The 14,149-nt window shown below is 36.4% G+C and overlaps 1 protein-coding gene across 10 annotated transcripts in view; it reads right to left on the bottom strand.

Annotated features, from left to right (window-relative positions):
• The window catches only part of PHKA1 (phosphorylase kinase regulatory subunit alpha 1), a 160,446-nt gene that overhangs the window by 36,185 nt on the left and 110,112 nt on the right, over positions 1 to 14,149 (bottom strand). For all 10 annotated transcript variants that reach the window (XM_027607745.2, XM_027607747.2, XM_027607748.2 and 7 more), the window contains 2 exons: positions 12,694 to 12,803; positions 11,552 to 11,696 (listed from right to left, as the gene is read on the bottom strand). In XM_027607745.2, the coding sequence (XP_027463546.1) occupies positions 11,552 to 11,696; positions 12,694 to 12,803 (255 nt within the window). The remainder of the gene's footprint in view (positions 1 to 11,551; positions 11,697 to 12,693; positions 12,804 to 14,149) is intronic.

The raw sequence follows: 14,149 nt of genomic DNA, 5'->3' as shown, positions 1-14,149 counted from the left end.
AAGGGCGATTACCAACAGAGTTCCTCAAAGACAGTATCTTATCATAAGCACTTAGCACAGTGCCTGATGGCGGAATACTTAATGGTTACTGAAAGCTGACAATAACAACAACCATTTGTTTAATGTTAGGTGCTAAGCACTGCGTTAAACATTTTATATATTAACTCATGTAAGAAGCCTTGGTGTGTGTGTGTGTGTGTGTGTGTGTGTGTGTGTGTGTGTGTGTGTGTGTGTGTGTGTGTGTGTAGGCATACAAAATAAAGAAGGCTAACAATTACCTGACTTCATGTGCAGGGGATCATACTATATATACTCTTTTGTGATCCACTTTTTCTAACTTATCCTTTGTAAAAGCTAAAAAAGATTCCATAGCAGACATTTAAACTGTTTTTGTATTATAAGCAACACTGTGATGAAGATCACTGTACTTACATCTTTATGCACCTATTCTGTGATTTCCTTAGGATAAATTCTAATAAGTAAAACTGTTAGGACAAAGGGAACACTTACGAAAAATTTTATAGAGACTGCCAAAATTGCCCACTAAAAAAGTTGTGCCAGTTATATTTCCACCATCAGTATTGAAAGTGGATGTTTTCCCACATCTTTTTTTTTAAGATTTTATTTATTTATTTGACAGAGAGAGACACAGTGAGAGAGGGAACACAAGCAGGGGGAGTGGGAGAGGGAGAAGCAGGCCTCCTGCGGAGCAGGGAGCCCGATGTGGGGCTCGATCCCAGGACCCTGGGATCATGACCCGAGCCGAAGGCAGACGCTTAACGACTGAGCCACCCAGGCGCCCCAAGATTTTATTTATTTATTTGAGAGAGAGAGAGAGAGAGCACATGAGACGGGGGAGAGTCAGAGGGAGAAGCAGACTCCCTGCACGACTCAATCCTGGGACTCGATCCCGGGACTCCAGGATCATGACCTGAGCTGAAGGCAATCGCTTAACCAACTGAGCCATCCAGGTACCCCCTTCCCACATCTTTAATAATGATCTTTTAAATCTTTGTCTGATACTTATAAGATACTGTTTTTATTTTTTATTTTATTGTTTTATTTTATTACTAGTAAGATTGAGCATGTTTTCATGTATATACTGGCTATTTGTATTTCTTTTATGATTTGCCTGTTCGTGTCCTTTTCCCTTGCTTCTATTATTTATCTTTTTGCTAATTGACTTTCAAGAGTTCTTTATGTTTTGTGAGTATTGCTCTTTTCTCTACCATATGTATGGAAAATACCTACTTAGTTATTTGTCTTTCAACCTCAAACACAGTTCATTTTTGTATAAAAGACTTATTTAAATTTTCATGTTTTGGAATTTGCCAATTTTTTCCTTTTTTGTGTCAAAAAGTACAGCTTTTTTCAGCTCAAGATCACAAAAACATTCTCCCATATTTCCTTTCAATACTTTTATAGGTTTATTTATTTTTGCTTATATATTTTTTAAGGTTTTATTTATTTATTTGACAGAGAGAGAGACAGTAAGAGAGGGAACACAAGCAGGGGGAGTGGGAGAGGGAGAAACAGGTTCCCTGCCAAGCACGGAGCCCAATGTGGGGCTAGATCCCAGGACCCTGGGATCACGACCTGAGCCAGAGGCAGACGCTTAATGACTGAGCCACCCAGGCGTCCCTATTTTTGCTTAGATTTTTAAACTATTTAGAATTTAATTTTGCATAAAATGTAAAGTAGCAGGCCTAAATGAATGATTTTCCCAAATGTATTTATTTACATATTTTTTCTCATGTTTTTATTTAGATCCCAGTTAGTTAACATACAGTGTAATATTAATTTCAGGTGTAGAATTTAGTGATTCAACACTTCCATACAACACCCAGTGCTCATCATGACAAGTGCCCTCCTTAATCCCCATCACCTATTTGACCCACCTCCCACCTCCCCTCTGGTAACTGTCAGTGTGTTCTCTACAGCTAAGAGTCTGTTTCTTGGGTTGCTTCTCTCTCTCTTTTTTTCCCCTATGCTTGTTTGTTTTGTTTCTTAAATTCCACATATGAGAGAAAAATAATATGGCATTTCTCTTTCTCTGACTGACTTATTTCACATAGCATTATATTCTCTAGCCCCAACCATGTCCTTGCAAATGCCAAGATTTCATTCTTTTTGATGACTGAGTAATATTCCTCTATCTATCTATCTATCTATCTATCTATCTATCTATCTATCTATCTAATCTACTACAACTTCTTTATCCATTCATCAGGTGATGGATACTTGGGCTCTTTCCATAATTTGGCTATTGTTGATAATGTTCTTTGGCCTCTATCTGGATTGCAGCTTTTATCATTATTTTAATTACAGTGGCTCTGTCTCCTCTCATCATTTTTAGTTTTTTAAAAATCTGATTATTTGTACACATTTTCTCTTCCATATGAAATTTAGATTCAGCTTGTTCATAAAAATTTGAGTTTTTATTTTGATTTGGAATTGCACTGAATTGATAGATTAATGAGAATTGACATCCTCTCAATATTAACTGTTTCCATCTAGCAACATGGTATGTCTCTCTAGTAATTATAATCTCCTTTTATGCTCTTCACTAGTTTTATAATTTCTCATATGATTCTATGAATGTTTCTTATTAAGCTTATTCTTATATGATTTACTTTTCTAGAAAATTTGTTAATTTTATCTGGATTTACAAAATTGAATTTGGTATTCTCTTATAATTTTTATTATTTTTATCACTATTTTTCTATTTATTTGAAGCACAGTTGAAAAAATTGGTACACTTTGGAAATTTAGTGGCACAAGGTATACTAGCATAGCTTGAGGGACGTTATACAGTTAAAAAAAGGGGGGGGGAATAAGGGCGTAGTCCAAGATGGCAGAGAAGTAGGAGATCTTAGTTTTGTCTGGTCCCAGGAATTCAGCTAGATAGCTATCAAATCATTCTGAACACCTGTGAACTCAATCAGAGATCTAAGAAAATAATAGCTGCAACTCTACAAATAGAAAAGCAACCACTTTCTGTGAGAATGACAAGACAGACAAACTCACCTCAAAAAAGAGAACAAGAGGCAGTACTGACTGCTAGAAGCCTAATCAGTATGGATACAAGTAAGATGTCAGAACTAGAGTTCAGAATAATGATTATAAAGATACTAGCTGGGCTTGAAAAAAGCACAGAAGACACTAGAGAATCCCTTTCTGGAGAAATAAAAGAACTAAAATCTAATCAAGTTGAAATAAAAAAGGCTATTAATGAAATGCAATAAAAAATGGAGGCTCTAACTGCTAGGATAAATGAGACAGAGAATTAGTGATGTAGAAGACAAAATGATGGACAATAAAGAAGCTGAGAAAAAGAGATAAAGAACTACTGGATCATAAGGGGAGAATTCAAGAGATAAGTGATACCATAAAGCAAAACAATATTAGAATAATTGGGATCTCAGAAGAAGAGGAAAGAGAGGAGCAGAAGGTACAATGGAGCAAATTATAGCTGAGAACTTCCCTAATGTGGGGAAGGAAACAGGCATTGAAGTCCAGGAGGCACAGAGAACCCGCCTCAAAATCAATAAAAATAGGTCAACACCTTACATATAATAGTGAAACTTGCAAATCTCAAAGACAAAGAGAAATCCTGAAAGCAGCTTGAGACAAGAGGTATGTAAGCTATAAGGGTAGAAACATTAGATTGGCAGCAGACCTATCCACAGAGACCTGGCAGGCCAGAAAGGACTGACATGATATATTCAGGGTGCTAAATGAGAAAAATATGCAGCCAAGAATACTTTATCCAGCTAGGATGTCATTCAAAATAGAAGGAGAGATAAAAAGCTTCCAGGACAAACAGAAACTATAGGAATTTGTGATCACTAAACCAGCCCTGCAAGAAATATCAAAAGGGATATTTTAAGCGAAGAGAGAGCCCAAAAGTAACATAGACAAGAAAGGAACAGAGACGATATACAGAAACAGTGGCTTTACAGGTAACACAATGGCACTAAATTCATATCTTTCAATAGTTACTCAGAATGTAAATGGACTAAATGCCCCAATCAAAAGACAAAGCATATCAGATTGGATAAAAAAGCAAGACCCATCAATATGCTGTCTGCAAGAGACTCATTTTAGACCCAAAGACACCTCCAGATTTAAAGTGAGGGGGGGAAAACCATTTACCATGCTAATGGACATCAAAAGAAAGCTGGGGTAGCAATCAACAAAAAGAAATAAAAGGCATCAGAATGGGCAAAGAAGTCAAAATTACTCTTTGCAGATGACATGATACTCTATGTGGAAACCCAAAAGACTCCACCCCAAAATTGCTAGAACTCATATGGGAATTCAGCAAAGTGGAAAGATAAAATCAATGCACAGAAATCAGTTGCATTTCTATACACTAGCAATGAGACAGATGAAAGAGAAAATAAGGAGCCGATCCCATTTACAATTGCACCCAAAACCATAACATACCTAGGAATAAACCTAACCAAAGAGGCAAAGGATCTGTACTCAGAAAACTATAGAAGATTCATGAAAGAAATTGAGGAAGACACAAAGAAATGGAAAAATATTCCATGCTCATGGATTGGAAGAACAAATAATGTTAAAATGTCTTTGCTGGGGCACCTGCATGGCTCATTCGTTAAGCGTCTGCTTTCGGCTCAGGTCATGATCTCAGGGTCCTCAGATCAAGCCCTGCATCAGGCTCCCTGTTCGGCGGGAAGCCTGCTTCTCCCTCTCCACTCCCCCTGCTGTGTTCCTGCTCTCGCTATCTCTCTGTCAAATAAATAAAATCTGTAATAAAAAATGTTTATGCTACCTAGAGCAATCTATACATTCAATGCAATCCCTATCAAAATACGTTTTCCACAGAGCTGGAACAAACAATCCTAAAATTGGTATTGAACCAGAAAAGTCCCCGAATAGCCAAAGGAATGTTGAAAAAGAAATCCAAAGCTTGTGGCATCACAATCCCAGACTTTAAGCTCTTATAAAGCTGTAAACATCAAGACAGTATGGTACTGGCATGAAAACGGACACATAGATCAATGGAACAGAACAGAGAATCCAGAAATGGACCCTTAACTCTATGATCAACTAATCTTTGACAAAGCAGAAGAGAATATCCAATGGAAAAAAAGAGAGTCTCTTCAACAAATGGTGTTGGGAAAATTGGACAGCCACATGCAGAAGAATGAAACTGGACCATTTCCTTACACCATACACAAAAATAGACTCAAAATGGATGAAAGACCTAAATGTGAGACAGGAATCCATCAAAATCCTAGAGGAGAACACAGACAGCAACCTCTGTGATCTCGGCTGCAGCAACTTCTTGCTAGACACATATCCGGAGGCAAGGGAAACAAAGATAGAAACAAACTATTGGGACTTCATCAAGATAAAAAGCTTTTGCACAGTAAAGGACAACAGTCAACAAAACCAAAAGACAACTGACATAATGAGAGAAGATTACAGATAAAGGGCTAGTACCCAAAATCTATAAAATCTAAAAAACTTATCAAACTCAACACCCAAAGAACAAATAATCCAATCAAGAAATGGGCAGAAGACATGAACAGACACTTCTCCAAAGAAGACATCTAAATGGCCAACAGACACATGAAAAAACACTCAACATCACCCGGCATCAGGGAAATACAAATCAAAACCACAATGAGATATCACCTCACACCAGTCACAATGGCTAAAATTAACAAGTCAGGAAACAACAGATGTTGACAAGCATGTGGAAAAAGGGGAACCCTCTTACACTGTTGGTGGGAATGTAAGCTGGTACAGCCATTCTGGAAAACAGTACGGAGTTTCCTCAAAAAGTTGAAAACAGAGCTACCCTATGACCCAGCAATAGTACTACTGGGTATTTACCCCAAAGATACAAATGTAGTGATCCAAAGGGGCACCTGTACCCCAAAGTTTATAGCAGCAATGTCCACAATAGCCAAACTATGGAAAGAACGCAGATTTCCATTGACAGATGAATGGATAAAGATGTGATATATATATAATGGAATATTACTCAAGCCAACAGAAAGGATGAATATTTACCATTTACATCAATGTGGATGGAACTGGAGGGTATTATGCTGAGCAAAATAAGTCAAGCAGAGAAAGACAATTATCATATGATCTCATTCATTTGTGGAATTTAAGAAACAAAACAGACGATCATAGGGGAAGAGAGGAAAAAATAAAACAAGATGAAATCAGAGAGGAAGACAAACCATAAGAGAGTCTTAAGTATAGGAAACAAACTGAAGGTTGCTGGGGGGTGGGGGGTAGGGGGAGAGGTAACTGGGTAATGGACATTAAGGAGGGCACATGATGTAATGAGCACTGGTTATTATATAAGACTGATGAATCCCTGATCTCTACCTCTGAAACTAATAAGACATTATATGTTAATTAATTGAATTTAAATAAATAAAAAAGGAAATAAGGAAAAAAATTCCCATTTCAAACACTGCATTAAGTAATTGTACCTGCCCAACTAGACCATTTACAAATATTAGATCAATAAACTGCTAACATCCATGAAAAGGCAGCTTTATTACTAAAATATAAGAATTTGAAAGATTGGTATCTAAAAAAGAAAAGACAAAAACAAACTGGAATGAAAACCTAGATATCACTTCTAAAATCAGGGCTTTTTGTTTGGGCCTTCATACTCTTCTCTCCCTCTGACGCATCCTTCTGGATTTCTAGGCCTCATTCCTCGAGGACCCTGTCCACCCACAGGTCTCACACCTCTCTGCCCCAAATGCTCAGTACATATGTTGCTTCCCATCATGGCACTACTCACAGTTGCTGGTGGAACTCCAGGATTAGCTTCATAACCTATGCCACCACCACCATCTAGAGGTAGAAATTTCTGGCCTCCTGAATCACAGGGCTTTCCCATGTTCTTTGCTCCTCCACCACCCATTCCCATGTTGCTTTCTCTTGGATCCCTATAGCCCATCTGGCTATAACTTTCCTCTCCTTGGTGTCTCATTTGTTCTTCCATCTCATATTGACCAGTCTTCATCTCTTTTCCCTTCTACGTCAGTCTTTCTCTTGCTTTAATTGCATTTCTTTACATTTCTACATTTCTTGATTGTGAAGTTCTTCCATCTTAATTCTTCCTGGTATTCTATAGTTACATCTTCAAGTTCACTCTATCATCTCTAGTCTGCTATTGAGCTTATTTAGTGAGTTTTTCACTTTAGTTATTGTAGTTTTCAGTTCTAAACCTTTCATTTGGTTCTTTATATCTTCATTTTTTTTGCTGAGGATTTCTATTTCTTTGCTGAGACTTTCTACTTTCAAGTTTCAAGAGCAGTGCAGTCATAATTTCTCATTAAGCTTTTTTTTTATGATGACTACCTTAAAATCTTTGTCACAATTCCAACATCTTTGTTATCTTGGTATTGGTGTTGGCTGATCAATTTTTCTCATTGAAGTTATGATTTTCTTGGACATTGGTATAAGTGATTTCTATTGTATTCTGGAAATATGGGGTATCATCTTATGAGACTTTGGATCTTACTGAATCTTCTGATTCAGCAGGTCTCTTCTGATACTGTGCAGCAGGGAAAGGAACACTGCCTTGTTACTGATAGTGGGTATGGAAGGAGGTTCCTCTATTGTTGGGCCAGGATGAAAGTCTAAGCTCCCCACTAGCACTTCTCAGACACTACCCCTAAGGAAGAAGAGGGGTGCTTCTTCACAGCTATGTGAAGGTAGAAGTCTAGGGTCCCCTTTGGGGACTCAGTCTTTGGTTATAGGAGTGGGAGTGGGGCTGCAGTTTTTTTTCTGTGGTTTTGGCTAGAGTAGGACAGTTACTGTCTGAAAGTTTTCTGTCTGGCTAGGTTGTCCATCTCCTGTTACTCTGGCTAGAAAAGAAAGGTTTTTCTTGGACCTTTTTAAATCTGCACCATTTGGATTTCTGGGATAAAAACTTTTCCAGCATCCAGTCCAGAATATATGAGACAGAATACTCACTGCTGTGTCATTTCTCAAGTGCAAAGTCCCTAGCCAGTCTCCCTTCTTTTTTCAGACTTTCAGAGTTTTCTTATGTTTGTTTTACAGATAATGTAAGGGGTTTTTAACTGTATTTAGCAGGAGGAAGAGTGAGAAGTGAGTCTACTCCATTTTGTCTGGAAACTGGAACTCCTTTTTTTTTTCCAAAGTATTTATGGATATGAAAATTTCCAAAGATGACTCCGGCCAAATCTCTTAGGTTTTGATAAGTAGTAGTATCATTTTTTTTAATTTTAGAACACTAATTTCAAATCTGATGTCTTCTTTAAGCATCATTTGTAAAAAAAAATTAATTCCTTCATGGTCAGATTTTTTTATTATTCTTGTGTTAGTTTTATGTCATATGTCCGTCAATATCATCTATATTATTTCTACTTTAAAAAAAATAAACATTCTTTGTGTATTCTTTTTGGATATAGTTTTATATATACCCATAAATACAAAAATCAGGCTTGTTAACCATGGATATCTTTAATTATTTTTTATAATTGATCTGTGACATTGTGATAGAAGTATATTATGGTTTCCCACGATGACTGTACAATGGTTTTATCATATTGTCTTTAAGTTTTCCTAAATATCTGCTTTATACATTTCACTGATGCTGTGTAGATAAAAGTTTAAAACTGTTATATCATCTTGTTATACTGTAACTCCCTTTTTGAGTATAGTTGACACACAATGTTACATTAGTGTCATGTGTACAACTCAGTGATTTGGCAAGTTTATACATTATGCTATATTCACCCCAAGTGTACTTATTATCTGTTCCATTATATTGCTATCGCAATATTATCGACTGTACCCCTTATGCTTTGCCTTTGATTCCCATGACTTATTCATTTCGTAACTGGAAACCTTTATCTCCCTTTCCCCTTCACCCATTTTGTCCAGTCCCCCAACCCTCTCCCCTCTGGCAACCATCAGTTTGTTATATTTATAGATTTGATTCTGCTTTTTGTCTGTGTAACTCTTATCAATAGAAAATACCCTTTCTGTCCCTTTTACCGACTTGTGCCTTGAATTATATTTACTATTTTTAATATTAGTGTTGCCACCATTGCTTCCTTTTTGTTAGCATTTACATGATTTATCTTTACACATTCCTTTATTTTCTGTTTTTCCCATATAATTTTATCTTAGGGATAGCTTTTGTAAGTAGCATCTAGCTGGATTTTGGTCTTATATGTATTCTGGAAATCTTTATCTTTAATATGATAGTTTAACTAATTCACATTTTAATGTGATCGCTAGCACATTCATTCTCATTTCACCAGCACAAAATTGTCACTAACAAAAACACACAGCTGGGGGCGCCTGGGTGGCTCAGTCGTTAAGCGTCTGCCTTTGGCTCAGGTCATGATCCCAGGGTCCTGGGATCGAGCCCTGCACTGGGCTCCCTGCTCGGCGGGAAGCCTGCTTCTCCCTCTCCCACTCCCCCTGCTTGTGTTCCCTCTCCTGCTGTGTCTCTCTCTGTCAAATAAATAAATAAAATCTTAAAAAAAAAAACGACACAGCTGTTGGTAATGTAGGATCTGGGGACCGACAGACCCAGTTAGAGGCCCGACTCTGTCACAAGCTTTGTGACTCTATAAAATGGGGCTATTAATATTACCTACCTGTAGAGTTGTAGAGATTTCAAAATAATGCATTGAAAGCACTTAGCTCAGTGCCTAGCACAGAGAAAATGTTCAATAAATATTGCAGTTATTACTGCTATTGTTACTGCTGTTTTTGTTGTGTGACCAAATACCAAGTATCAAAACTTTGTGATTTAAATCTAGATCTTTAGTTTTATTTTTTCCCCAAGCCATGGCTATGTATCTCACCTATTAGATATTTCAATTTTGAAATCTCTTTGTCACCACAAGTTCAACATGTCCCTTTACAATTTCTCTGCTTCTATCAAAGGCAGCATTATTTACCTAGTCTCTAAATCTTCACATCACCTTGATTCATATCCCATATCTAGTTAGCCAACATTTGACTTGCAGGTGTTGTCTAAAATGACTCCTCTATTCTTCTTTCCCACTCTATTGTTATTACCACCAATCCAATGTATCTTCTCATCATCTCAAACCTGGATTGTTTTCTTTGATATCAAATTCTCCTCACTAAAATGTATACTATCATCAAGTCTGTATTCTGTAATAGTGTTTACAATATTCTGTAAACACTACTTTCATCATGTCACTCCTTGCTCAAAAACTTCTGATAATTTCAGACTTCTGAGAAAATCTGGTTTAATATCTTTGCTTATTTTCAATGCCTTCATAATGTGACCCCACCTTATCCAATTTTGTGGATAATTACACTCCAACATGCAAAGCCACTCTATGCAGGTTGGCCTCTCCATTGTGCACTCACAAGTCAAGCTCAACCCCATCTCTAGTCTCATTCATGGTATTTTTCCCTTAACTAAAGTGCCTTTCCTTTTTCCCTCCTCCCATATGAATTCTACCCATCCCAAAAAGCCTTGATAAGTCCCACCTCAGTCAAGAAATTTTCTTTAACAACTTGATCGCCTTCACCTTAAAATACTAATCTAATGGTTTGGTACTTCTTTATATACTGTCTTCGTTTTCTATTATTTTTGTGTATCAGCTTTGCTTCTCCAACTGGACTCTATACTTTCTGAAGACAATTCTGGGAACATAGTGTTTATTAATGAGGTATTTGTTAATTGGCTTAAATAAAGAAGAAAGGCAAAAAGAAGAAAGACTATCCTACTTTCTCAGCTCCTCTGTTTTTGAAGCACTTTAGAGATGTGCCCAATATCCCTAACAGTCTGACTGGGCATTGAATGATTTTTGAGAAAGGATTCTTCTCTAATGAAAAGGAATTCTATGTACTCTGGCAGTACAAACAGGCTTTTGGAAGTAATTGCAAAGACACAGAAAGGAAGCAGTGCCTCAGTATTGGCTCTAGTCCTCCAGGAACTGAAAGAAAAATAAATCCTTTCACCCAGTTTCAAATAAGCAATGTCAGGAAGCCCAGTCAATAAGGGAAAGATAAACTGAAAACCTATTCACTTCTCCCTGTTAAATCTTACTGCTTCGGTTAGACAAGCCTTGGAAGGATAAGTCTGGGAACTCATCTATAAAATCTTGATGCTCCACTGGAGTAAGACAGATGCAGAATGTATTATTATTATCTTTAAAATGAATTGCATTAATAAAGTTTCTGCAAATTGACCTAAAAACCAATTAGTCCCCAAGTAGCCTCCAAGTTATTCTATTACATTTTTTGAATTATAGCTCTCAAACCATCTGAAATATTCTTCTGCATTGGTTCATTTGTTACATATTAATTCTAAAACATAAGCTCCATGAGAGTAGAAACCTCAGCTGCCTTATTCACTTCATGTAATCCGAGTGCTTTGTTAAGTGCCTGGCACAAAACAGGGGCTAATATATAACAACTGAAAGAATAAATGATGAGTAGCTTTCCAGTGACTCTAAGCATTTGAAGGACTAACCACATGATTTATTCCAAAAATACATTTGTTTCTTGCCTCATACAACCTTACCAAGCATGGTATGTGAAATGGGGAAGGTGATGGTGGGTTGGCCTGTCATCCTCCAGCGGCTACAGAGGTAGGAGAGGTCTGTTCTAAGCATTTCTACTATCATCTTGTTGTCCAGAGCCAGGTAGAACCGTTGCTGGTCTATAAACTGAGAAAAAGAAGAAAAATAACAGCTCAGGATAATTTGCTCTTACAACTGTTCAGTGATATTTTAAAGTACTCACATATTCACAAGGCTATATAACATGTCACAGAGGCAACAATATCCCCAACTTTAGTGCCTCATTCTTTCCAAAGAATCTGATAGTCCATTAGTACATATAATAGTTTTTGACATTTTTACAGTGTACTATAGTTTACAAAGTGTTTTCAAGGATGTAATTTTATTTAATTATATAACAAATGAGTGAGGGCTTATCTTTTAATAGATGAAAATAAGGCCAAGAGACATTAAGCAGATTAACAAAGTCATATGGCTAGCAAATGGCAAGGTCAGAAATAGAATCTATGGTCCATTACTCTTTTGTCTATACGTCAGCTGCACAATTTCAGATATAAGCTGACAAATGGGGAGCGTCAGTTTCTTTCCAGAAAAGTTTCTCCTCCTATGCACACATATAATTTGGCTTATTACTGTAAGGTGGCTAATAAATATCAGGCTAATAATGTGCATAATCATGGCTAAAACGGTACTGACATTTTTGTTTAGAAGAGGATATCAATGATTTCCAGGCATATAAAAAGGGCTCCTGCCTAAAACAAAGGCAACACGTAAGTCAGTAGCTAAATAAAAAAGACTATATTTTGTTAATAAAGGACAAATACAGTCTTATTTTTAACATTTAAAAGGAGTACTTTTTAAAGTACTCCAACATTTATAAAATCCCTAGTCACTGTTTCTGCAACACCCAGGACGACTCTTGGTAGCCACAATCACTTGGCATTGTTCTGTGCTGCAACTTCCATTCAGTCCAACTCAACAAATATTTATTAAGCAACTTAATATGTGCAAGGCCTAATACTTGTTACATATTAATTCTAAAATACTCTAATACTTGTTCTAACACCAGTAAATGTTTTATTTCTGTAATGTTTCTGTTTTACTTTCATTCATCTCAATGCATGCTAAAGCTCATTCCACCCACCTGTGGAGTGAAGGTGAAGATAGTTTTCCGAATGTTATAGAGTTTTGAAGTTCCAAGGACTCCCATATGCCTGTAGGGTCGTCCACTGAGTTTCAGTCTACTGTTGCATCCTGAGATAGAATTGAGAAATGCTCAAGATCTTTCTAGGGCACAAATCCAATCAGTAAACAGTTTTTTTTTTTTTTTTTGGTATTAGGTTTATACTTCCTGGTTGAACAAAGTTCTGTGTCTCAAAGTTATTATCTATGTCATGTACAAGGCCATACGAAGCACTGTAGGGCTCTCCAAGAGAAAGAGTATGCAATTATCTCTGTTCTTAAAGGACTTTATGCTCTTACAAAGAATTCACATAATCTATATATGAGAGAAAAGAATGCACATGAAAATTAATAGTTCTATGAATGATAGAATTCTATTACTGATATTTATATGCTCAATTTCCTTAAATCCCATGAAAACGGCAAAAGCTATATTGACTATCAAACATTAATGTAAACTATGCTTCAATAAAGCTGAACAAAACCTCATCAGCTTAAAGATGGTATACTAAACCAAAAAACTGAAATGAATTTATCTTGATCTCCTTCAATTGCATAGTGCTGACACATTTTAATTCAATGAACAACACATCTTATCCAAATAAGTCAAAATATTTTAATACTGTGTCTGATAGGAAATTTTGTGGAACCTTATACGCAGAGTAAAATTCACTTGGCAGAGGAACAATTTTGAAAACTTAAGGGAACACTTGAACTATCAGACAGCTACAAAGGGCAGAATTTTAATGAAAATTTACACAGAATCTGTTTATGTGTCTAAATATTATGTGTGTATGTATGTATGTACACACACACACACACACACACCTTATTTCCCTGAATATAAGATGTCTTGTTTTTTTATAGGTTAGCATTCTGAAATTAGAATCTATCTGATAATTGATGTTTATGTTACATGTAGTTGAATTTCCTTTTGTCTTTCAAAAAGCAATTATTACATCAATACCTCTTATAATGAGGAAATATAGTTCATTTATTCACACACTTCTTCCCCTTTTACAACATAGGATATATTGTGTAACATAGGATAGCACTATATACAAAGAGCTTGTTCTCAAACTCTTTTTCCCCAAAATATATATTGACTATTGTTTCATGTTAGTACTGACAGAACTGTACCGCTTTTTTTTTGGAGTACATTTTTCTTGGGGATTTTATTTTTGCCCCTGCTTTATCCTAAGTATGAAACTTATCAAAGATGCACGTTGTTAGTGTTGCTTCACTTTTAGGGACAGAACCAGAGAGCTGTCAATGCCTTGGTCATATTCCAGGGTCCACTCTGGAAAGCACACATTTTACCTTAGATTGATATCACAACCAGGTTATACACTGCTCCTTCCATTTTGTTTCTTTTTTTTATTGTAGTAAAATATATATAACAAAATTTACCATTTTAA

The sequence above is a fragment of the Zalophus californianus genome, chromosome X (genome assembly GCF_009762305.2).
Source record: "Zalophus californianus isolate mZalCal1 chromosome X, mZalCal1.pri.v2, whole genome shotgun sequence".
Taxonomy (NCBI): domain Eukaryota; kingdom Metazoa; phylum Chordata; class Mammalia; order Carnivora; family Otariidae; genus Zalophus; species Zalophus californianus.
Note: the sequence above shows the minus strand (reverse complement) of the source record. Positions and strands in the feature narration are given on the sequence as shown.